Source organism: Amphibalanus amphitrite, unplaced genomic scaffold (genome assembly GCF_019059575.1).
Source record: "Amphibalanus amphitrite isolate SeventyFive unplaced genomic scaffold, NRLGWU_Aamphi_draft 001213F_arrow, whole genome shotgun sequence".
NCBI lineage: Eukaryota > Metazoa > Arthropoda > Thecostraca > Balanomorpha > Balanidae > Amphibalanus > Amphibalanus amphitrite.
This window is the reverse complement of record NW_024882707.1, coordinates 151318-171745: the sequence shown is the minus strand read 5'-3', so window position 1 is coordinate 171745 and position 20428 is coordinate 151318. Positions and strand designations below refer to the sequence as shown.

The following is a 20428-nucleotide window of genomic DNA, read 5'->3' as shown; positions in this document are numbered from 1 at the left end:
ATCTAGACATAAAAGGTGTAGAATTGACAGGGCTACAAAACTGCTATCTCGAATTTTTGAAATTTTTGAGTTTTGACCCCCCAAAATCAAAAAAGCATTTTTTTGGATATATTCGCCAAAAAATCCAAAAAGTTTTTTGAGTTTCGAAAAAACCGGAATATATGTGATAGTGCCTACCGTCTTCTATCTACATACCAAATTTCAGATCGATACCTCGTTTTTTGGCCAAGTTATAGCGAAAAAACTGTTCAAAAATGATGACGTCAAATTTTCAAACTCAATTTTTGGCAATTCTAGAACTCGTAGAGCAAAACGAAGACCACCATTAGACTCCCCGTGACGAGCTGCATCGAATCGATACCCATTTTATGCAAAAATATCAACTTTGAAATTTGACCTAATTTGACCTGACCTTGACCTGACCTTCACCAAAACGTGACCTAGGCTGGCCCCAAAGGCTGCCTAACCCACATAATCGCATTTGTCATGTAAAATGGACCATAAAACATGTATCACACGACACATTCATATTGTGACCCCCGGTGACCTGACCTCGCTGTGACCTGACCTGGTATCAGTGACCTCAGATAGCAAAGTATGTGTTTGACGAACAATGTACCATCGATGGTTTTCAATAAATTACCAATTTACTCGCTTTCACAGCACATTTCTTGAATTGCCTGTGAACGGTGAAAATCTAGACCTTTGACCTGACCTGTGACGTCATCGGTTTGACCTAGGTCAATGAAATTTGGTCACAAGGTAGTTCCCGGGTGGGGCTATCGAACGCCGTTTGAATTTTGAAAATCGGCCGGTAACTTTCCGAGATCTTAGGGGGGGCCGATACGGCCCCCCCCCCCTACGGGTGGTAGGGTCCGCCGGTAGCCCTACGGGGCGCGGGTTAATCGACTAAACCATGCCGAAACCACCGGGGTGTTATCGGCCAAGCCATGTCTGACATGGCGTGAAAAACATAACTCCGCCCGGCGCCCACGAATCGGGGGGGTGGGGGGGGGTTTACCGGCCGAATCCCAGCGACCAAACAGAGGAATAACTAATCGAGCGATGCCTATCACGGTCCGAGGGAAATATTGACAAACTTTGTAATATTAAGACACACTCGGTAATAAACGGTAAATGTAATATCAAAACACAATGCCACACACTCGGTAATAATGAGAACCACTCGGGAGTTATGAATCGAATACTGTCCAGCAGAACGGGGTGGGGAGCGTCATGAGTTGATTCCACGCCCCCACTCACCATGCACGCCGTACTGGAGCAGCGGCACTATGTCGAACAGCTGGACGAGGGCGCGGTACAGGCCCGTGTAGTCCAGGCTGGGGTACAGCGCCAGCCGCGTGCTGTCCTGGTCCGGACGCCGGAGCATCTCCAGTGGAGCCTCCGGAACGTCCTTCAGCACACCTGGGTTATGGGCCAGAGGAGGACCGTCAGGGGAGGGCAGGGTAGGGTCCCATATATGAGCTCAGATTATTCTGCAAGTCACATACGGCAGTATGACTAAGTCTCGTACAGTCGTGTACAGGTTGATGGTCCCCTACTCTTTATCCACCGGGTTCCTATGGCTCAGCATTGGCAGCAGCCGCCTGGTACCGGTAGGCTGTGCCGCATGACCCGAGAGTGAAGCGGCACAGTCTACCCACGCCGTTTGACATCGGCTCGGGTCGCCGAGTGGAGCGCTTTGTAGACCAGCTGTCGCGTCAGACCAGCGCGGGGGAGGGGCTCGTCTCGGTGGTTGGCGTGGGCTGGCGAGTGGTGTGGGGCGTGTTGGTGGACCATGGGGGCTGGGCGGGTGTGTGTGGTCACTTGCTGCATTGCACATTTGGCGTCGCTTAACAATTGCATTCCTGTTTTTGCTAAGCACAATGCACGGAAGACCCAGCGAATATAATTTACTTGTGCATTGTGCAAAACGTGATTTGGCACGGTATCGAGGCAACCATAGGTCTTATGCCACATATATGCATTTTAGGCAATACGCTTATGAAAATGGTAGATTGATCGGATTGATCCTGGATGTCAATTCGTATGCTAAATGCCGACATGTATTAAATGAACGAATGAATGAATCAATCAATCAATCGACAATCGACATGTAAATATAAAACCGTATAAATGGCTCGCAACCACTAAAATCAAACCAGATCCTAACTCGGAAAAGTAGCCGGAGCCCCGATGAGGCTCGAACCGGGACTCCACGTTGAAAGTTTTACCAATGATCCATCATCATTCCACCAAGCTAGAGCGACCGGCACCCGGAACCACAAAAACATTCATTGACTTTGCTGCCGACCTCCCGGCCCCGCCGCCCGTCCGGCCAGACTTTGCCCCGGCCGTGGCCACCATCCGGTGTAGCTCAGCGTATGAGTGCTAGACTGTCAAACCGACCGGTTGTGAGAGGCCCGGTTCAAGACGCTTCGCGTGCTGGATGTTTATTTCTGTGTCCGAGGCTATGCGATTAGTCCACTTTTAAGAAAGATTATTTGGAGACGGGTCTGTTTTCTTTCTTTGCTGCAATTCATGAGAAGACCGTATGGACCCTTACCTGTCCTTCCGCACCCCACTTGGGAGATGGGTGTTTGAACCCCCCTGGGTTTTGTGAATATCTCTAAAGCGAATTTTTGGAGGGTGGATTACGATCGGTTCTATGCGACAAGTGACCACACACACCCAGCCCCAGGTCCGCTCACTCCCTCCCCACATCACCCCCGCCCCACACCACACTCCAGCCCGCCTCATCCACCGAGCCGAGCAATAACGAGCCTCAGCGCCCCGGGGCGCGACCTGTCAGCGAACCGGCGGGGACGCGGGCCGGTTAGACAGGTTAGACAGGCCTGACCCTTACCCCCCTCCCCCCAGCCGGTGTAACGCAGCGTCCGGTCAAATCGCTCTACCAGGCGACCCGAGCCGGTGTCATACAGTGTGGGTAGGCTGTGCCGCTTCACTCTCGGGTCATGCGGCACAGCCTACCGGTACCAGGCGGCTGCTGCCAATGCTGAGCCATAGGAACCCGGTGGATAAAGAGTAGGGGACCATCAACCTGTACACGACTGTACCTACGCATGTATTGTAACGTTCAGGGCAAACACTTCGTTGACAGTCAATCATCGAGGAACACTTGAATAACTGCAACTGAGAGTTCATCAGCGGTACTGAACTCTCGAACTTATCCGAATAGGCCGCCACGAGCACCGAACATTTAGAACCGGGCCCCGTAGAACGGGATTTGGTGCCCTTTATCCTACTTCATATCCGTTTCCTGAATGTCCCGCATCACCAGCACAGCACACCTCACGACACCGGCTTCATCACACATGACACTTACCCATGAGGGTGAGGGAGAAGTACTTGAGCGTGCATGCTATGTCGAGCTCGGACGGCAGCGGTATGCCGTGCAGCAGGCGAAGGTAGTAGTCCTGCAGGTTCTTTATCTTTGCCGTGACTGCAGAAGAAAAAAAAAAGCGAATAAGACAACAATATCTCAGCTCAAAATTTTATGTTATCGATGACTTTAAAATCTTAAATGACACTTTTGAAACGTTTGACTTCTGAGAGGCAATGTAAGTTTGTCACTTCCTGAAAATGTTTACCAGACTTAAAGCTCCCCACACTGAGAGCATTGCGATTTTGGACGAAGCCGAGGTTCACGTTTAAGGTATTAGTCAGTGACCTGACCTAGCCTGAAAATGTGGCTGGCTCAAAAACAGCTGAATCTGTATTACTGTTAACGCCAGACCCCTTGAGACCCTAATTTTTCGCGATTATTTTTAAATGCGTGGAGGAATTTCAACCAAGCTCAGGACATGGCCGTTTCAAGACAGGCCGAAACTTTTACAATTTAGATATTTTATCGCCATTTCAATATTTCAGGCACTTGTCATTGACTCGTAATGTTAACTGTTTTTTCCATCCTGGATAGAGGCTTTCTACGTCATATGACATAAGGCTCCGCCCACGACTGCGGCATTGACCCGTGCCCATCAGCGACCTCTGTACAAACGACACCCCTGCCATCTGTGAAGGACTATGAATTTCGCTGACGCTTCACGTGCTATGAGTCAATTGCAGCAGACGGTCAAGTAAATGTTAGGCTCTTGTTGACTCTTGTATATAGGACCAAGAGGACCATCACTCCTCAACCTACTACTCAGTCGTGCTTCGAACAAACGTTAACGATTCCTAACAAATACGATTTTCGATGTAGGGTATCTGTTTGAAATACGAGCGAGCCGTATGATGTGAAGCTCAGGCAATTAACTTATTATTGCGTTGTTCGATGGTTGCATAGCGATGTACAAATCGGCAGCTACTTGGTGACATCCGACATCCCATTATCGCATTATCTGCAACGCCATAGGCTTTAAATACAGGTGAATATTTCCTAACCTTATGTCAGTTATATGCCATCTGCCCGTCATATGCAGCTTATATATATAAAAAAAAATATCAGCGAACATATCAGCATTGTAGAAGCAATGCGCATTGAGCATTTATGACTCCTTAGTCATCATGTCGCTCTCTGGGCACTGTCAGCCAAGACGCTACGCACAACTCCGCCGGCTTTCGGCACCGCTCGACCGTCGCCCGTCCCCGCTCCCCGCCACAGCGAGAGTGACCGCGCGCCGGCCCGAAACCGCCGCAGGCCAAGACCACAGAGGCGGGGCTTAGCTGTGACGTCATAACGTATCGCAGACTGACTGGTGATAGCCTCTACACACCGGATGAAAATCTTGCTCGAAATTTAACATTACGAGTCAATGACAAGTGCCTGAAATATTGAAATGGCGATAAAATATCTAAATTGTAAAAGTTTCGGCCTGTCTTGAAACGGCCATGTCCTGAGTTTGGTTGAAATTCCTTCACGCATTTAAAAGTAATCGCGAAAAATTAGGGTCTCAAGGGGTCTGGCGTTAACAGTAGGTAGGTATGCCCAATTTCAGCTAGCCGTCTATTCGGAGCCATCGCAAAAAAAAACGGTAGCACGAGCCGGAGGGGCTTCGCCACGGGGGGAGGGGGCACGGGGGTCCAGACCCCCTAAATAAGTTCAATTCTGCAATGCCACCCAATGTACAGTGATGCATGTTAGGTCGGAACCCCTCATTCGAGCATCTTCTCCCCGGCCGTGGATATCAAGGTTTGACCCTCTCCGTGCCAAAACAGTGACTCCCGTTTCACGTCAGTGTTGAACTTGACGCCACTGTATTTCTGCTACATCCATCCATAGGCTTTGTCTTAGTCGTGGGCTAAGCCGCACAGCGTTTCTTAGCGACGCATCAGTCAGGATTCATAGTTGCGTCGATTTATCTAATCTTGATCTGACTCGCTGAACAGTGCTGGCAAGAAAGCGGCCCTTCCAGCCATGCAGCAAGTCACGCGACACCGATGGTTAATCCCAGCCTCGGGCGAGGGGCGGCCAATAGTGGATGACGTCACAGGTCACAAGGGCGACCCCAGGCTCCAAACAGTGGAAGGTGACGAATTATCAGTAGCTCCGTTGCACGTAGTAATGCAACCTTTTCATGGGGCAGATCATGTTGTGTGACTTCTTTGTGGGTGCTATTTATGATCATTGAAATGGATCAAGTGTAACTGCACCAAGCTATGCGTGGTCGCCATAATTCCGTACCCTGGGCGCGCCCTTGCGCTGGAAGGCGTGGCCCAGCCCACCGCGGCGGAGCTCCCCCGGCAGCAGCAGCGCTGGCGGATTCGAGGAGCGCGGCCGGCGCGAACTGATTGACTCGGCGGGAACCGGAACGGAAAAACGTCGAAGATATTCAAATCATCAATCATGGTCTTCATATACCAAATGGAGAAGAATATGGGGTAAGCAAATAAGCAATATGGAATTGTCTGCCCAACACTGAGTAACATAAAAGTAGCGTCAGTTGTAAAAATCACTAGCTGAACTTGTTATGCCTTGTCTGAACCAATGTGCAAAGAAGTGTCCCATTATGAGTGATTTGGGTCTGAGAAGCAAAAATTGGATATGACTTCAATGCTAGCTTGACATAAAAACAGGGATGGGATGGGCCATTATCATGAGGTCCTTAAATAATTTTGCCAAAAAGCCCCAGTATGCATCTTTAACTTAGTAGATGGATCCTCCCTTATGGCCATATAAACAAACCATTTACTCCTATTTATTTGACACGAAATCATCTTCTATTCCCACCTCACACCAGTCTACACAATCTTAGTCAGAGGTAGGAACCATGAGTACTTTGACATAGCAAAATGAAAGCTAACATTACCAAAATAAGAAATTAAAGTGACCATCCCACCTTAACATTAGTTTTGAGTTGAGATAGCCAAATTGGTGGCCATGGCCTGAAAATACCGGTTTGGGCACTCACAACATCGAAAAATGCTTTAATTCGGAGATATGGAATTTCAAACTTGCAGTTTTCGGATTCTAAGGGGCTAATGCATTGGTATGCCCCCTTAGAATTTGTGACGTCAGCGGAGGTCTAACAGTTTTTAAATCTCTTACTAAAACGTTTGGTAGCACGCGGTGGTATATGCTGCTTTGCGCGCAACAAATGCCGCACTTTCAAATAAAGTCGCTAGGAACAGCGGAGAACCCAAAAAGTAAACAAAAGTAAAAGTCTAATATCTTGAAAACCGGTGAATATTTTTCGATGAAATTTGGTACATATTCGTTTTCGCTCTTTCTGAACCGAGCGACATCACTTTCATGCCAATTCATTAACTTTTTTGAAGGTGGGAGGGTCCCTTTAATACTGTGATTCTATTACCAGATGCACTAGCTTGTCAACTTGCCAGCTGAACCTACAAAAAGTTGAAAGTATAAAGAGGGATAAAATAATATGGAGTTGTATTGATAAAGCACAAGGAACAATGATCACTTCAATTCAAAGAAAAAAATTATTGACTACATTCATTTTCAAATAACGTGATAATAATAATGTAAATACACATTTTAAAAATGGCTCAAAGGTCATGAAGTATAACACTCCACATTTTCGACTTATACATCATAATCAACTCACATATTAAAAAATACAAAGGAACCAGCTTTAATCAACAGTTTTTCTAGTAACTCCAACATGTAAGATTATACAGATTATTTAAGCAATTGATTGTTCATTTTAATTTCAGTACTGCATAAACATTATTTGAATTACCTACACATTCAAACCACAGCTCGATCGACCCTAAAAGCCAATTAGCTATATCGGCCTGAAGCAAAAGATGCTGTGATAACTTGAGAATGACCTTAGCAGGAATCTGGCAAACATGACTTAAAAAAGATTGGCCAAAAGATTCTTTGAATCATTTCACAAATTCTGCTCACTTAAGATAGACTGAAGTAGATAGGTAGGTAGCACTTTTGTATTTCAAGCCTCAAAAGAATTGATCTCAGAAATGCACAAAATGACATTCAGGCATGTGCAGCAAAAATTCTTTTTGACTATATTCTTTCATAAATTTACAAGGTTTACGCAGCACCTTATATTCATGGATATTTTTGTGAAGAAGCTTACACAATCACCTTATATCAGAAGATAAATGACAAGCTATGTCATGCCAAATTTAAAGCAGATTAAAATTTAAAACCCAAACTTACAAGCAGCTGCTCTGGTACCCATCGTTGCTTCTTTCAGTGATGAGTAACTGCTCTAATTCAGATTCTCATCTTGATCAAGGCCTCCAGTTATACATTTTGATTGTCACTATCCGGACCAATAAGCGAAATGTCAGTGCTTCCTGTTCTTGAGATCTCACAGCAGCGTCTTCCTCGCATCAATATGAAACCAATGCTAGAAATACAGGCAAATGTAATCGCACAATTTAATTTACTGGCTATAGGTTACGGGGCATCATGATCACGATATTGAGATTAAAAAAATCAAAGTATCATTTACGCAACCCAACACATATGGGTTTGGTCCCGTCGCTCCTCTAACCTCCTCCAAGCTCCTCTAACCTCCTCTCGTTTCAAAAAATCGTTCCCGTCGCTCCTCCAAGCTCCTCCAAGCTCATCTTGATTTCACATCTCACCACCACTATTTGCCTCCTCCCTCATCCCAAACGAAAGTTGGTTTTTCGGAGGAGGCTCTTGCGTAGACATATTTGGCGCACGTAATACAAATGTGAGTTGTTTATAAATGAGATTTGAGGGAAGTGGAAATGATTTTAGTGGTTGATGACGATTGGATATCTTTAAATAGTAATGTTTGATATTAATCTAAGGTTATTTTATTAGAAAGCGATTATTATCTCTTGATTTATGTTTGCGCGCCATAAATCGCCGACCGTTACAGCCCGCAAACAGCTGATTTCCTCGCGAAAATGTTCCCGTGGCTCCTCTGAAACGGCTCTCCTCCATGCTCATCCAACCTCATCCGAGATTTTTTGGGAGGAGCGACGGGAACAGACCCATACGCGCATACGAGAAATCATATTTTGTCACCGTCAAGCCAGGAACGTCTCTTTAGCAGACAATCGATAAAACATCATATTCTACTGCAAGTATATATAAATAAAAATTTCATTGTAATTTGAAAAGTTTAAACGTTATTAGATGTTATTTTAGTGTTTTGATATGTTTTTTGGAATAAATAAATGTAATTTATCATTGGAGGAACTTTTTACTAAGAGAAAACACCCAAAACCTTACAGCCCTGCAAAATAACTGCAATCATTGCAAATCTACCAACTCTTGGGAAAGCCTCGTTTTAATTGCTACAAAATATATTTTTCAAATATTCATCATTTAACATGTATCTCAGGCCTTCATTTCAAAATGTTTTCAATATTTAACCTTGTTTTGTTCAAAGATTTCTACAGTTTCCTTGACGCGAATCGCCTTGTGATCTGTTTTTTTCACTTATTACCATTTTTATATTCATAAGGAGCATTAAAATAAAGGTAAGGAAGATTTCTGACATTTCCATGAAAAATTATGGTTCAACGTGGGTTCAACAATCAACGAACGCAATTGTCATAAATGATTGCTAAATTTATCGCTGTTTTTTTTTTTGCACAAAATTAGCTTACCGAAGAGATGCTTACCGAAGAGATAGGATACGGGGGTAAGGGAGCAAACTAAGGATGCTCGTAGTGGCTACCCCCTCTCGTCATTTGTTCTGCGACATGTTGGTCATATCTTCTCTTGAACTGGTTGATGTTGTCGCTGGATACCACATGTTCTGGTAAACCGTTCCACATGTCGACCACTCTTGCTGAAAAGAACTTGTTGCGCTTTAGTGTTCGATGTCTTGGTTTGACGAGCTTCATCTGGTGTCCTCTAGTTCCCAGGTACCTGTCATCCAGCTTGAGGAATGTGCTGTCAACCTCAACTCTGTCCAGACCTTTCAGGATTTTGAAAGTTTGAAGCATATCTCCGCGCGTTCTTCGCTGCTCTAACGTTGTCAGCCCAAGAGCACTCAGTCGGTCTTCATATGGTAAATTTCTAAGTGAGGGAACCAGCTTTGTCGCTCTCCTCTGCACCTTTTCGAGCTTTTGAATGTCTTTTTTGAGATAGGGTGACCATGTCTGGATCGCAAACTCCATCCTGGGTCGAACCAGCGCCTTGTATAGTGGTGGAAGGATCTTGTCATTGAGGCATGTGAAAGTACTCCTTATACGGCCCAACATGGAGTTTGCTGAGGACGCAGCTTTGGCAACTTGTGCTGAGGGCTTGAGATCTGTTGAAATCAGAACTCCAAGGTCCTTTTCTTGTTCAGAGTGAGCCAGTTGAACTCCTCCCATGCTGTAGCTGCAGTTGGGATTTCTGGTACCGAAGTTCATGACCTTGCATTTATCCTGATTGAACTTGAGTAACCACCTGTTGCTCCACTCTTGTAGTTTATCCAGGTCTGCTTGGAGTTGCTGCTGATCCTCATTGCCTCTCATACGCCTGTAAATCTTGGCATCATCTGCGAAGAGCTTGCCCTCTGAGTGAACTTCATCAAGCAGGTCATTAATGTAGACAAGGAAGAGGATTGGCCCCAATACGCTGCCCTGTGGAACACCACTCCAGACTTTTCTCCAGCTTGAGAAACTTCCTCTTATGGTCACTCTCTGCTCTCGGTCTGTTAAGAATGACTTTATCCAGAGAAGTAGTGGGCCATCGATTCCTGCAGCCTTGAGTTTCGTTATCAGGTGATTATGTGGAACTGTGTCAAAAGCTTTGCAGCAGTCTAGGTAGATGGCATCTACTGCGTCACCTTCATCAAGAGCATTCTGAACCTCATACAAGTACTCCAGAAGCTGGGTTGTGCATGATTTGCCAGACCGAAATCCATGTTGCTCCTTACAGAAGAAATTGAAACTTTCCAAGTGGGAAACTAGGTGGCCTTTCACAAGTCTCTCCAAAACCTTGCAAACTACTGATGTAAGGCTGATCGGTCTGTAGTTGAGTGGATCCGAACGGCAGCCCTTCTTATATATCGGAGTTACATTTGCCTTTTTCCAGTCACTTGGGATGCTTCCTGTACTCAGTGATTCCTGGAAAATCATTGTCAGAGGCTTGCTGACATTGGTTGCACAATTCTTGAGTAAAACTGGGTGGATTCTGTCAGGGCCAGGTGCAGATGGTTTGAGTTCGGAGAGTAGCTTTTGCACCTCGGCTTTGGTGATGCTGATGGATGAGAGTTTATCCCCATTGAAAGCTGGTAAGTCTGGAGGCACATTGTCAGTCTTAACAAAAACCTTCTCAAAACTTTGATTCATTATTTCACAGGTCTCTTCAGGTGTGTTTGAAAGAAACCCTTGGTCATCCTTGACTGTGGTGACTTGTTCCTTTATGGTTGTTTTATTTCGAGCATATGCGTAGAAAGCCTTTGGATTCAGTTTTACCTCTCTGGACAATGCCAAAGCTCAGCTTTGTAGACATCTTATAGCGCGTCAGAGACAAAATATCGAACTTTGAGAAACTTTCCATTTTTGATATGCTCCCTATGCTCCTTGGATCAAGGCCTTGGATATAGGCGGTTATATGGCCTTGGATATAGGTACTGTGCATTTTTGTTTCCGCTAGGCACTTTATTGAGAAAGTGGTAATTGATAAATAATAATGCTTTGTAGGAGATTCCTGCTTGTAGATGAGAGTAACTGAACTCATCACTGAAATGCGTACCTATTGTCAATGACAATACAAGGCCCGGTAAAGCAGGTCAAATTGTATTCTTACCAAGTTGTGTAATGTGTTGCGTGTTTGGTGCATTTCTTGATCGAAATAACCATAGGTCTGTATATCTATGGAAATAACGTTTTCCTTGCAGATTCGGCTGATATTCTGATCCACCATGACGCTGGTCCGTCTGCTGAGGGTGGCTGTCTTCCCCCTGCCACGTCTGGCAGGTGGCAGTGCGCCTGGTCAACGCCTCCAAATGGCTTCAGTGTTAACATCACAGCGGCCAATGTGGCGCAGCCTCTTCACTGCAAGGCCACTACTACAGGCAGCAGACAAGGCTGTTAAGACTAAGGTGGCACCTCGAGAACTGCGGCGTTTGCTGGCTCTTGCTAAGCCAGAGCGCTGGAAGCTTGGAGGTAGGCATCATATTTTCCTTGAACACACTAGCAGAGTCTCAGACTCAACAAGACTAGTGGCTGAAATACACTAGCAGACTCAAAAGGGGCATGTATTGCATTTACCCTTCCTGGAGCATCTAAAACTGATATTTTTTGTTGTTTGTCCTACATTTAATGGAAGTGCTTTCTGGGCAGCTTTAAGAATAGGTAGATACTTAACTTTAAACTGCACAGCTATGAAGTAGAAAGAAGTAAAATCTGGAGTTTTTCAGCTTGGAAAGTTTTGAAAAACCAGGCTTTGATCAAATCTACCAATAATTAGTGCTTGATGTGCGTGCACCCAAGCCCAAGTAACTGGTCTAGAAGCACAGCTTGGCATTTATTTTCATCAGAATATTCACATTGACAGTATCAATTGTGTTATTAAAGAATTTAACCACTTTCCTGACACAGTCCCACAAGTCTTCTCCATTTTTCACATGTTGATTTCAACAGCAGTAATCACCTGTTGATGCCAATATCACACAGCATGCTACCCATCATGCACCTTTCACTAGTAATATAACTGTTACAGCCTCCTGTCTGCCCCTCCCCTATATCCCTCCCCTCTGCCCCTCCCCTATGCCTCTCCTTCTTCCCCTCCCCACACTCTAACAGTATGACTGTCGTTCACCTCTCTACCCTTCCCTGCCTCCCCTCCCCTGCTCTGGCAGTGTGTCTGTCACATGTCCCCTCTCTGTGCCCGCCAGGAGCTGTGTGTCTGCTGCTGGTGTCCAGCGCCGTGACGATGGCAGTTCCGTTCGCCATCGGGCGAGTGGTGGACATCATTTACCGCGAGGAGGCCGGCCAGGCGCGCGACCGTCTTGTCACCATCTGTCTGGGCCTGGCAGTGGTGTTTGTGATCGGTGCGGCGGCCAACTGCGGGCGGGTCTACCTGATGACTGTGTCAGGTCAGTGGCGCCGTGAGCTGAGTGTAGACGGAAGCGGAAACGGTAGATGCTCCCTGTGACAGTGTTGGGGGGGGGGGGGGGTGGAGGGTGAGTGAGGGGATATTTCGTACTCTAAGCTTTTGCTGTGCTCGTGATAGAAGGCGTTTACTGATAGGGAAAGGCGGTTAATATATTGCTAAAAGCATTTGCATCATCATTCATCACAGAATATCGTCGTACGTCGGACATTTATCGCATTTTTCCCCAACCTTTTTTTTTCCTAGGACGTACTTAAAACCAGAATGCTTCAATGATGACAGCACCGCTTTCTGCCTTGCAATATAAATGCTGTGATCAGTCATAGTAGGGCACATATGATCATGCCCAGACATATCACTCTGACACACCTTGCAAAAATGAGCCCCTCTCTCTCCTCACAGGCGCTCGGATCGCCCAGGCGCTGCGCGGCTCCGTGTTCGGCACGCTGATGCGACAGGAGGTGGCCTTCTTCGACCGGAGTCGGACCGGCGAGCTGGTGAACCGGCTGTCGGCTGACACGGCCCTGGTCAGTCAGACTGTGACCAGTAACATCTCCGACGGACTGAGGGCCACCGCCATGGCTGCCGCCAGCGTCTCCATGATGGTGGGTGGGAGTATCGGGGTGGTATCTGGGAGAATATTGTGGGGAGATGGAGGGAAGATGGCAGGAGGATAGAAGGATAGCAAGGGAAGGGAGATGTGAAAAGTAAGGGAGACATGATGGTATAGAGAACAGAGCTGATAGGGTGTAGGTGTGAATCACTGGCGCAGGAGTGATACGAATTTTTGCTGTATATTCTGACATTTTTCATATTAGCTGAGAGATAACGTATGCCTTACGGTACGTAGCGCTGTGACCTCTCTAACTGTTGTGTATCTGTGCGGCAGTTTTACGTGTCGACGAAGCTGGCGATGGTGGGTTTGGCCATCGTGCCTCCTGTGGCGATGGTGGCCGTCGTATACGGCAGATACGTCCGAAAAATCACCAGACAAGTGCAGGTAGGTCACAGAGGAATACTGTGGCAAAAAAAAAACAGTAAACGATTTTTTTTTCATTTATCCTGAGTTAGGCGGTTTGGAATGATTTGTGTGATTGAAATGGATTAATGTGAACGAATTGATGCATGCTGTGCTGCGTTCATACATATACACCTCATCGTTGTGTACCTAATGCTTGTCGTTTTTTCTACATTCATGATCATTCAACAAACACTGCTTCATGCTCTGCTGCTTTCTTACTCATTATTCCTTTTCCCTTCCCCGTAGGATTCCCCTCCCCCAACAACACCACGGCAATAGCCGTCTGATGCCCCTCTTATGACGCCCGCCCTGTGACCCACAACCTCCGCTAAAGGACGGTCTGGCTGAGGCGAACGCGGTCGCTGAGGAGAAGCTGGCCAACATGCGCACCGTGCGGGTCCTGGCCCGGGAACAGCAGGAGACGGAGAACTATACCAACAGCACACTGCACGTGCTGGAGCTGAGCCGACGCGAGGCCATCGCACGAGCCGGCTTCTTCGGAATGGTAACCCTATCGGCGCGGCGTGGACTATTCCAACTTCCACAGCTCGAGAACAGTGTGCTGAACCGTTCTTCACGTTCTCGTATGTACTCATTAAATCTCGTCTACTCATTATGTGACTTTAAATCCATTTTCATTGAACTTGTGCATTATGTACGTTTACAGTAGGCTGCAATTACAGCTGACCGACCTTCCAATTTTCCTATTTCATTATGCCTTTTTATGAAGTTTCTAACAAATACGCGTTCCATTTCACTACCCTGCTAAACTGCATTGTCCCTCTTCCCCATATTCCCTCTCCATTACGTCCTGTTCGGTCCCTGTGAGTGACCCTTACACCGACTCGTTCCCTGTGTATCGGCAGACGGGTCTCAGCGGCAACAGTGTGATCCTGGCGGTGCTGTATTACGCCAGCACGCTGGTCGGAGCCGGGGAGGTCACTGTCGGAGACCTGTCCGCCTTCCTCCTGTACGCCGCCTACGCCGGAGTGGCCGTCGGTACGGGGGGAAGGGGAACGGTGGGAATGGAGATACGGGAGAGTTGTCTATTCTCTTCGTAGTGTGCAGTAGAAATACATCATTTACTGTTTTAAGTATTTAATCCAAGATACCATTTTCGCTTGTTGAGATGAAACTGAAATATTTCATAATTTTGCGATCTTCTTTTTTTTAATCGCTATCCGAGTTATTGCAATTTGCTACTTTGCGATGTGCACCGTTGCGGTAATATGACAGCCCCCTCTGTGTGCTCCGCCCTCAGGCGGTCTGAGCTCGTTCTACACAGAGCTGCAGCGCGGCCTGGGCGCCAGTACGCGCCTGTGGCAGCTGGTGGACCGTCAGCCGGAGCTGCCCTTCACGGGCGGACTGCGGCCGGAGAGCGTGCGCGGAGACCTGGGGTTCAGTGGAGTGACGTTCTCCTACCCCAGCCGGCCGGAGGACGCGGTGCTCCAGGACCTCAGTCTCACCGTGCCGCACGGTCAGTGGGTGGGGAGGGAGGATAGTGAGGGACAGGGCGGGCGGGGGTAGTAGTGGCACAAGTCGGGCCGGTTGACTCAGTAGTGCGAAGTCAATTATGTTGGTAATATTTTTTCTGATGAATTTGCGCTTTTTTGTCTTTATTGCTAGCCTCGACGCTGATGAATTTGTGTTTTTTTTTTTTGTCTTTATTGTTTGCCTCGACGCTTGCTTTAGCCGTTATTCTTCCCTGTTACCACTCCACTCGCACTGTTCATTAACATCTGCACCCACCCTTCGTTTTACTCTCTCAGGCTCTGTGATGGCGGTGGTGGGCGCCAGTGGCTCGGGTAAATCCACCATCGCCTGGCTGCTGCTGCGGCTGTATGACCCACAGGCGGGCACGGTGACACTGGACGGCACAGACGTCCGGAAACTGGACCCCATGTGGCTCCGGGAGCAGATCGGTGTCGTCAGCCAGGTTTGTAGCGATGCGACTGTGAGGAATAATTGTGCGGTAAATATCTTCTTTGTCAGGTCGGCTGGTAAATGTAAGGATGACAGCGGTGCCTGTTGACATAGTGATGCTAGCCGTACTTTAGGATTTTGAATAGTTTTGTTATGGCCTTGTTATATAAGTTTTTTTTTCTAAGCTATGCAATAAAAACGTAAGTTCGAACACATCTGTGTGAGCCGCTTAGTCTGGACAGTCGTACAGCCGCTGACTTCTCCACTCACCCACCTTCCCCGCACACAGGAGCCGGTGCTGTTTTCGACCACTATCCGTGAGAACATCCTGTACGGCGCGCGGGACCCGGCCGCTGTCAGCGAGCAGCAGCTCCGCTCTGCCGTCCAGCAGGCCAACGCCGCCGAGTTCATCGACAGGTGGGGCGGGGCGCCGCGGGGACGAGGGGGGGGGGGGAGAACGAGAGAGGTGCACAGGACTATGACACGGGTCACGGGATGGGGAGATGGGGTCCGAGAGTGTGCTTTGTGGGGAATGGCAAGACACTTCGAGCTGACGGTATTGACGATATATTCGCTCATTGCGAAATTCTCTCATTTTTTTCGACTGGGCGTTCATTTTGTTCGTTTAGGCGCTCGTTCGTTCCTTCGCTAGTTTACACTTTCATTCTGTGCCGCATTCAGCTTATTCATAAATGCTGCACTTTTTCATTCATAGGAGAGGGAACGTAAACTATTTTCGCTATTTCTCATCATGTATTTTTTCTTTGATACTTGACTTTGTTGTGTCCTTTCATGTTGGGTTCTTACTCATGTATTTTGTACGTTTTTTGTGACGTCCGGGTTCAACGTTGATGCATATAAATGACTATGATCCAGCCTGCGGCGCTGATCTAAGCGCTGTGACGCTGGTTTCAGGCTGAGCCACGGGATGGACACAGTGGTGGGAGAGCGGGGAGTGATGCTGTCCGGCGGACAGAAACAGAGGATCGCCATAGCGCGCGCCATTCTCAAGGTCAGACCGGAGGGCAGCATAGCAGCCGCTTGCAATAACTCGTTTTTATCTTGCTTTTAGGTGTGCTCGCTTCCCTTTTGGCGGGAAAGATGCGTCATTTTATGCCATGGTTGATGAGAGCAGCCAGCAACTGTTCTTGGCTGTGCCTTATTTTATCCGTTGCAGTTCGATTTTTTATTTTTGGTCTCTCTTAACAGTCGTATCTCAATTCTCAATATGAACGCGTTCCTCGAGCATTGTCATATATAACTATTGCCGATAACGACGTGTTTCCCTCACTCCTCGGCAGAGCCCGCGGTTGCTGCTGCTGGACGAGGCCACTAGCGCGTTGGACTCGGAGAGTGAGAGTCTGGTCCAGGAGGCGCTGCGGAGGCTGATGGACGGGAGGACGGTCATCACCATCGCCCACCGTCTCAGCACCGTCCGACAGGCCGGTACGTCACGCCGCTCCCTCTGCCTGCGCGGGCCTCTGAGTTATACTGTCTCAGAAGACAGGACCGGTAGGCCAGCGTGTCACTGTGTAGTGTGTACGCAGCTGGAGTCATTTTGTAGGTGTATTGACCAGTTGGTAGTGGAGCTTTATATGTTCATCGTCCACCAGTAATCCCATTTAGGCACAGATTACGCGGTCACACAGTGGTGCACACTGCATGTGATAAGTTTTGGTTGAAACACCGTGCACACTGCACAGTAAGGTAATACCGTAATACCTACGCCTTTTCTCGTTTCTCGTTCCCCAGACTGTATCGCGGTGCTAAGCGGCGGCACGGTGGCCGAACAGGGCTCCTACGAGGAGCTGATGGCTCGTCCGGACGGCTTGTTCCGTAAGCTGGTGGAGCGACAGACTATCGAGAGCTGAGAACGCCGAGCCAACAGGTGAAGGAGGGCGACGAGTGGATAGGAGCGCCGCCGCGCGACGGGTCACAGGATGTCGGTCGGTCGTGAGTACGAGACCGATCGAGAGACAGATGAAACGCGAGCCCCGCGGATGGATAACGAATATTGAAAGGTCAACACGTGGGTGAGATGCTATTTATTGTCGGCTCATCTAGGGTCAGAAGTTGGGTGTGGTTCGTAGGTTACCGCCCCTGAGACGGACTTTGAGCTTAGTTTGAAGCCCTCCGTATTCCGATCATACCGCCTGGTCTGCTTTACTGTTATGCTTCAGAGTCGGTAGCCACTTGTGTTCTTTAGTTCGATTTACCGATGCTTCGACGCGCAGAAAAGAATTGCTATACCTGTTCCGAATAGTTTTAATACGTTGCCCCTGTTATGTTGACAATTGACATGTACGGGGACTCGGTTGTGACTGGGTTCAACGTTGATGCATATTGAGATCCGCCAGGTAGTCCCCACTATGCACATCAGAATGTAGAAGAAGAAATATTGCGGAGTAAAGCATAATAAATTGCATAATTTACATGTAGAGCTTCCAAGCCTCTAGGATATTAAGTGTTAATTGCTGAGCTTCATTGGATAACGCAGTTCAAATACCGTAACTAATTAACATATCGGTCTAAAACACATTCAGTGCTACTGCCAATGGTTATCTGGCTGGCCTATTATAATTGTGCATGCTGGATTTTTATAGTTTATTCACACGCCTTACGGGCTGCCTCAATAGTCACTCACTGGTTGAGTCGAGAGGTGGCAGAGATGGTGAAAGCAAGCACGAGAGCTCAGCGTATGATATACTGGCTGTGAACGCCCCAGACACCGAGGTGACTCCGTCACATCAGCCGTCTGGTGCCGCCCGATCTAGATCGCTCTTCCATTACAGCCTCTCTCTCTCTCTCTCTCTCTCTCTCTCTCTCTCTCTCTCTCTCTCTCTCTCTCTCTCTCTCTCTCTCTCTCTCTCTCTCTCTCTCTCTCTCTCTCTCTCTCTCTCTCTCTCTCTCTCTCTCTCTCTCTCTCTCTCTGTCTCTGTCTCTGTCTCTGTCTCTGTCTCTGTCTCTGTCTCTGTCTCTGTCTCTGTCTCTGTCTCTGTCTCTGTCTCTGTCTCTGTCTCTGTCTCTGTCTCTGTCTCTGTCTCTGTCTCTGTCTCTGTCTCTGTCTCTGTCTCTGTCTCTGTCTCTGTCTCTGTCTCTGTCTCTGTCTCTGTCTCTGTCTCTGTCTCTGTCTCTGTCTCTGTCTCTGTCTCTGTCTCTGTCTCTGTCTCTGTCTCTGTCTCTGTCTCTGTCTCTGTCTCTGTCTCTGTCTCTGTCTCTCTCTCTCTCTCTCTCTCTCTCTCTCTCTCTCTCTCTCTCTCTCTCTCTCTCTCTCTCTCTCTCTCTCTCTCTTTCTCACTCTCACTCTCACTCTCACTCTCTCTCACTCTCTCTCTCTCTCTCTCTCTCTCTCTCTCTCTCTCTCTCTCTCTCTCTCTCTCTCTCTCTCTCTCTCACTCTCTCACTCTCTCACTCTCTCACTCTCTCTCCCACTCTCTCACTCTCTCACTCTCTCACTCTGTAACGATTTTAGCGGTCGAGTATATCTGGGTTCAGGCTGGTGGTGTAGTATGCCTTTGTGGTGTAATGGCTATCGTGTTTGTTTTTTTTTTTTCTTCAGAGGAATTCAGGCTGTCGTATACCGAAAGGGTTTCGATGCTTAGCAGCTTCCAGCTTCGTGTATTGCGGAAGCGTTGCCGAATTTCACCAAGCGAAATCGGGATACATAGTATTATTGTTATCACAACGGTTTGCTACAATGTCCTTTGCAGTGTTCTGAAGTCGGCATATTCATCTTGTACCGAACAAACTGCCTGCAAGTGAGAATCATGAACTGTGTTGAGCACCTGATCCGCTCTGTTGTACCCTTGTCGCGTTGCTCGCTATTTGTCTAGCGAGTGTGTATGTGTATACCCATGTCATTGAACGGGTAATTGGCTCTGCACTGGTGATGGTTTCAGGACCTGAATGTGCCGGAACGCCGGTACCGCTCGTCGTGAAATCAGTCACGTTTCGCTCGTGTTGAGCGATACAGTTGTTCGTTAGTTGTTACCGTACTGGGTGTTTCTGCCATGCGTGCGGTGCTGGTTATATGCCTAGTTATTTTTACAGATATGTTGATTGTATAAAATACATGTTTTTATCAAGGCCTGTCTGACACGTTTTGAACCTCAAACATATACAATTATGTGCTAAATTAATTTGTGATTCCTGGCTGTTGTATTCGTATGCCTCGGGGTTTATTTCATTTTCGTCGTCCCATGTTTTCGTGCCTTTCGGATGATGGAGCTTCGCCGCAAACCGCATCGAATCCTTTCGGGGCTTGTAGCCCCCTCCCCTCCCCCCATTGGCAAACCGTCTAAGTCGACCATTAGTTGCAATTATATATTTGCCACATTGACCGACTGACCAGCCTCTATGCACTATCGGAAATATGAGTTTTGCGTGGGAGCTCTGTATGGCCCCTAGCAACTCGCCCCCTGGTTGGGCTGGAGTTTCGTGGAAACAACGAAGACACGACAAAATCGATAAATCTCATCTCATTTTAAGGGCTTGGGTCATAAAGTGGCCTTCCAAGTCAGGTTCGAGGACCGACTACCGAGTCACGAGTGAAGTCAGATCAAACATCAAGGAATCAAGACGCACACGTAAGGATCATGGCTCGGACTGTAATGCCGGGCGTGTACAAAACGTCTGTAATGTGATACAATATAATATGATTTGCGGCCATCAAAAATCATCATTCATCAAAATTCATCAGATCAGATCAGAATAGTCGAGGCTCATGTAGGTCGTACTCGTAGGATGCATTTCAGACTGATAAAAGTTTATTTTGCTGAGATGTTTGATTTGAAGAGACGTTTCAACACTGTTACAAGACGCATAGGCAATTTTGGAATTGCTCGAAATTTGGTAGGTAACAACTGGGACTGATTTGTGAAATTATTGTGGCGGGTCGTGCAAAGCAGTAAAGTAGTGCTCAATAACAAGGCCCTCAATAATCTTGCAGCGCTTTAACTGCTTCATTTTGAATCACATGCGCCACAAATTTAGAGATG

The 20428-nt window shown here is 47.4% G+C and overlaps 2 protein-coding genes across 2 annotated transcripts in view; one reads left to right on the top strand and one right to left on the bottom strand.

Moving 5' to 3' along the window:
- LOC122371179 (protein unc-79 homolog) overlaps nt 1-7933 on the bottom strand; it is a gene marked incomplete at its 3' end in the record, with an annotated part of 41536 nt that extends 33603 nt beyond the window's left edge. The window contains exons 1-4 of the mRNA XM_043347316.1: nt 7913-7933; nt 7610-7802; nt 3347-3463; nt 1264-1425 (exon numbers count right to left, since the gene is read on the bottom strand). Coding sequence (XP_043203251.1) covers nt 1264-1425; nt 3347-3463; nt 7610-7631 — 301 coding nt within the window. The remainder of the gene's footprint in view (nt 1-1263; nt 1426-3346; nt 3464-7609; nt 7803-7912) is intronic.
- On the top strand, nt 5709-19520 carry LOC122371182 (ATP-binding cassette sub-family B member 10, mitochondrial-like). The gene is made up of 13 exons (XM_043347320.1): nt 5709-5844; nt 11271-11538; nt 12270-12470; nt 12890-13092; nt 13377-13487; nt 13843-14013; nt 14375-14507; nt 14770-14985; nt 15278-15444; nt 15721-15848; nt 16347-16443; nt 16733-16877; nt 17184-19520. The coding sequence occupies exons 2-13, from the start codon at nt 11295-11297 to the stop codon at nt 17300-17302; spliced, it is 1935 nt and encodes a 644-aa protein (XP_043203255.1). The 5' UTR covers nt 5709-5844; nt 11271-11294; the 3' UTR covers nt 17303-19520.
- Nucleotides 19521-20428: the final 908 nt, after the last annotated feature.